The sequence below is a fragment of the Zingiber officinale genome, chromosome 8A (assembly GCF_018446385.1).
Source record: "Zingiber officinale cultivar Zhangliang chromosome 8A, Zo_v1.1, whole genome shotgun sequence".
NCBI lineage: Eukaryota > Viridiplantae > Streptophyta > Magnoliopsida > Zingiberales > Zingiberaceae > Zingiber > Zingiber officinale.
Genome location: NC_056000.1, coordinates 133,486,130 through 133,487,690, shown reverse-complemented (window position 1 = coordinate 133,487,690; position 1,561 = coordinate 133,486,130). Strand labels below are relative to the sequence as shown.

Genomic DNA, 1,561 nt, shown 5'->3' with positions numbered 1-1,561 from the left:
CCTTGGTTACACATCACCGGAGACTGACTTGAGCGTCGGAGGGTCATCGCCGGGGAACCCACTACAAGAAAAACCTTCATAGACATCGGTGGAACAACAACAGTTTTAAGCAAATTCTGATGTCTTTGAGTATTTTACACCAGTTTTTCCAAAAATCGGTGTCTATGAGCGCAGATTTTCGCTCATAGACATCGGTTTTTTAGCCGATGTCTATGAGCGCCTTTTTTTCATTAATAGACATCGATTTTAACAATAATTTTTAAAATCCGGTGTCTATGATAGCTTCCTTGTTCTATCTATGAAATCGGATAGTAAAAAACCGTTGTTAAAAGTGGTGTTAATGAAGCAAAATAAAATAATTTAATTTTTTCACCAATATTTAGCCAAAATTTTCAACACTTCACTCTCCCCTCCAAACCTAAACATATATCGCTCCCTCCAAACCTAAACCTATATCACGCCGTCCACCGTATACCATCGCGACGCCACCACCACTTTCCTCCTCGCCTCATCTCCCTCTTCCCCTTCCTAGATCTATGAAAGATGGCGTCTTTTTCATGGACGGAGGAGGATGTGCTACGGTGCTGCGGCAGCAAGCGTTTCGCCAAGGAGCTCACCTCCGCCTCGCCGTTTTCCGACCTCCACCACGCAATCCAGTCCGCCTGCGAGATCTGGTCCAACAAGGTCGCACCTTTGTCCCCCTCTTCTCTACTCTCGATCACCCTCATCGACCCCTTTCCTCACCTTCTAATTCTTGAGATCGACGTCGTCGGATGGCTCGAGGCCTTCGCGGCTCACCCGCTGATCGGATCCATCTTTCCCTCCGTTTCACAGTCACTATTCTTCTAATCCCTCTCATTCCTTTTTCTATTCTGGAATCCTTGTAACTTTTTATTGTTGGCCGGATTAGGTGGTCCAAGGAAGAACAATCTGCTGCAATGGCTACTGCCAATGATACCACGTTGCAGGTGGATCTGATCATGTTCCCCTCTTTATTTTAGAGATCATTCTTTTAATTTGAGATTTGAATTCTTTTTCTTTCGTCAAATTGTAGGAATTGGTGGACTAGAATATCCGTTACCAGGAAAAGTTTGGGTTTGTGTTCCTCATCTGCGCCTCTGGAAGGGACACACTGGAGATCCTTGTTGAATTGAAGATAAATTGCTAAAAGAATAATTTTAGTTTAGCTATCTCTTGTTCATGCCTCACGCTTCAGCTTTAGAAAAATGGTTTGGTTTCATATTTACTCTTCAAACACAGTAGATTTGAATGTCGGGTAAGACTATGGTTGTGCCTTAAGGTTGAAGCTCTTATAATATCTTAATCTTCACAATATAATTGTCATCTTAATAACAAGATATATATTACATGTAAGCCATGATGATTATGAGTCTAGCTCACCTCCTATTGTCCATTTTATCGTCTCGGAGAATTGACTAACTAAATTTAGATATCAAACTATGTATACTTCATCAAGCTTTGCATAGAAATTAGAAATCGTGACTAAGAGAAGCACCTACTTGATGTTATAAATCAACACAATATGCTTATTTTCCTGACT

General features: G+C 41.3%; 1 protein-coding gene across 1 annotated transcript; it reads left to right on the top strand.

Moving 5' to 3' along the window:
- Nucleotides 1-543: 543 nt before the first annotated feature.
- On the top strand, nt 544-1,168 carry LOC122011280 (uric acid degradation bifunctional protein TTL-like). The gene is made up of 3 exons (XM_042567668.1): nt 544-833; nt 911-968; nt 1,085-1,168. The coding sequence occupies exons 1-3, from the start codon at nt 544-546 to the stop codon at nt 1,166-1,168; spliced, it is 432 nt and encodes a 143-aa protein (XP_042423602.1).
- Nucleotides 1,169-1,561: the final 393 nt, after the last annotated feature.

Bases quoted from the DNA above. Each gene is read 5' to 3' on its own strand.
- LOC122011280 (XM_042567668.1), top strand. From the start codon at position 544: ATGGCGTCTTTTTCATGGACGGAGGAGGATGTGCTACGGTGCTGCGGC. The intron at 834-910 runs GTCACTATTCTT...TGGCCGGATTAG, and splicing joins ATCTTTCCCTCCGTTTCACA to GTGGTCCAAGGAAGAACAAT. The intron at 969-1,084 runs GTGGATCTGATC...ATCCGTTACCAG, and splicing joins CCAATGATACCACGTTGCAG to GAAAAGTTTGGGTTTGTGTT.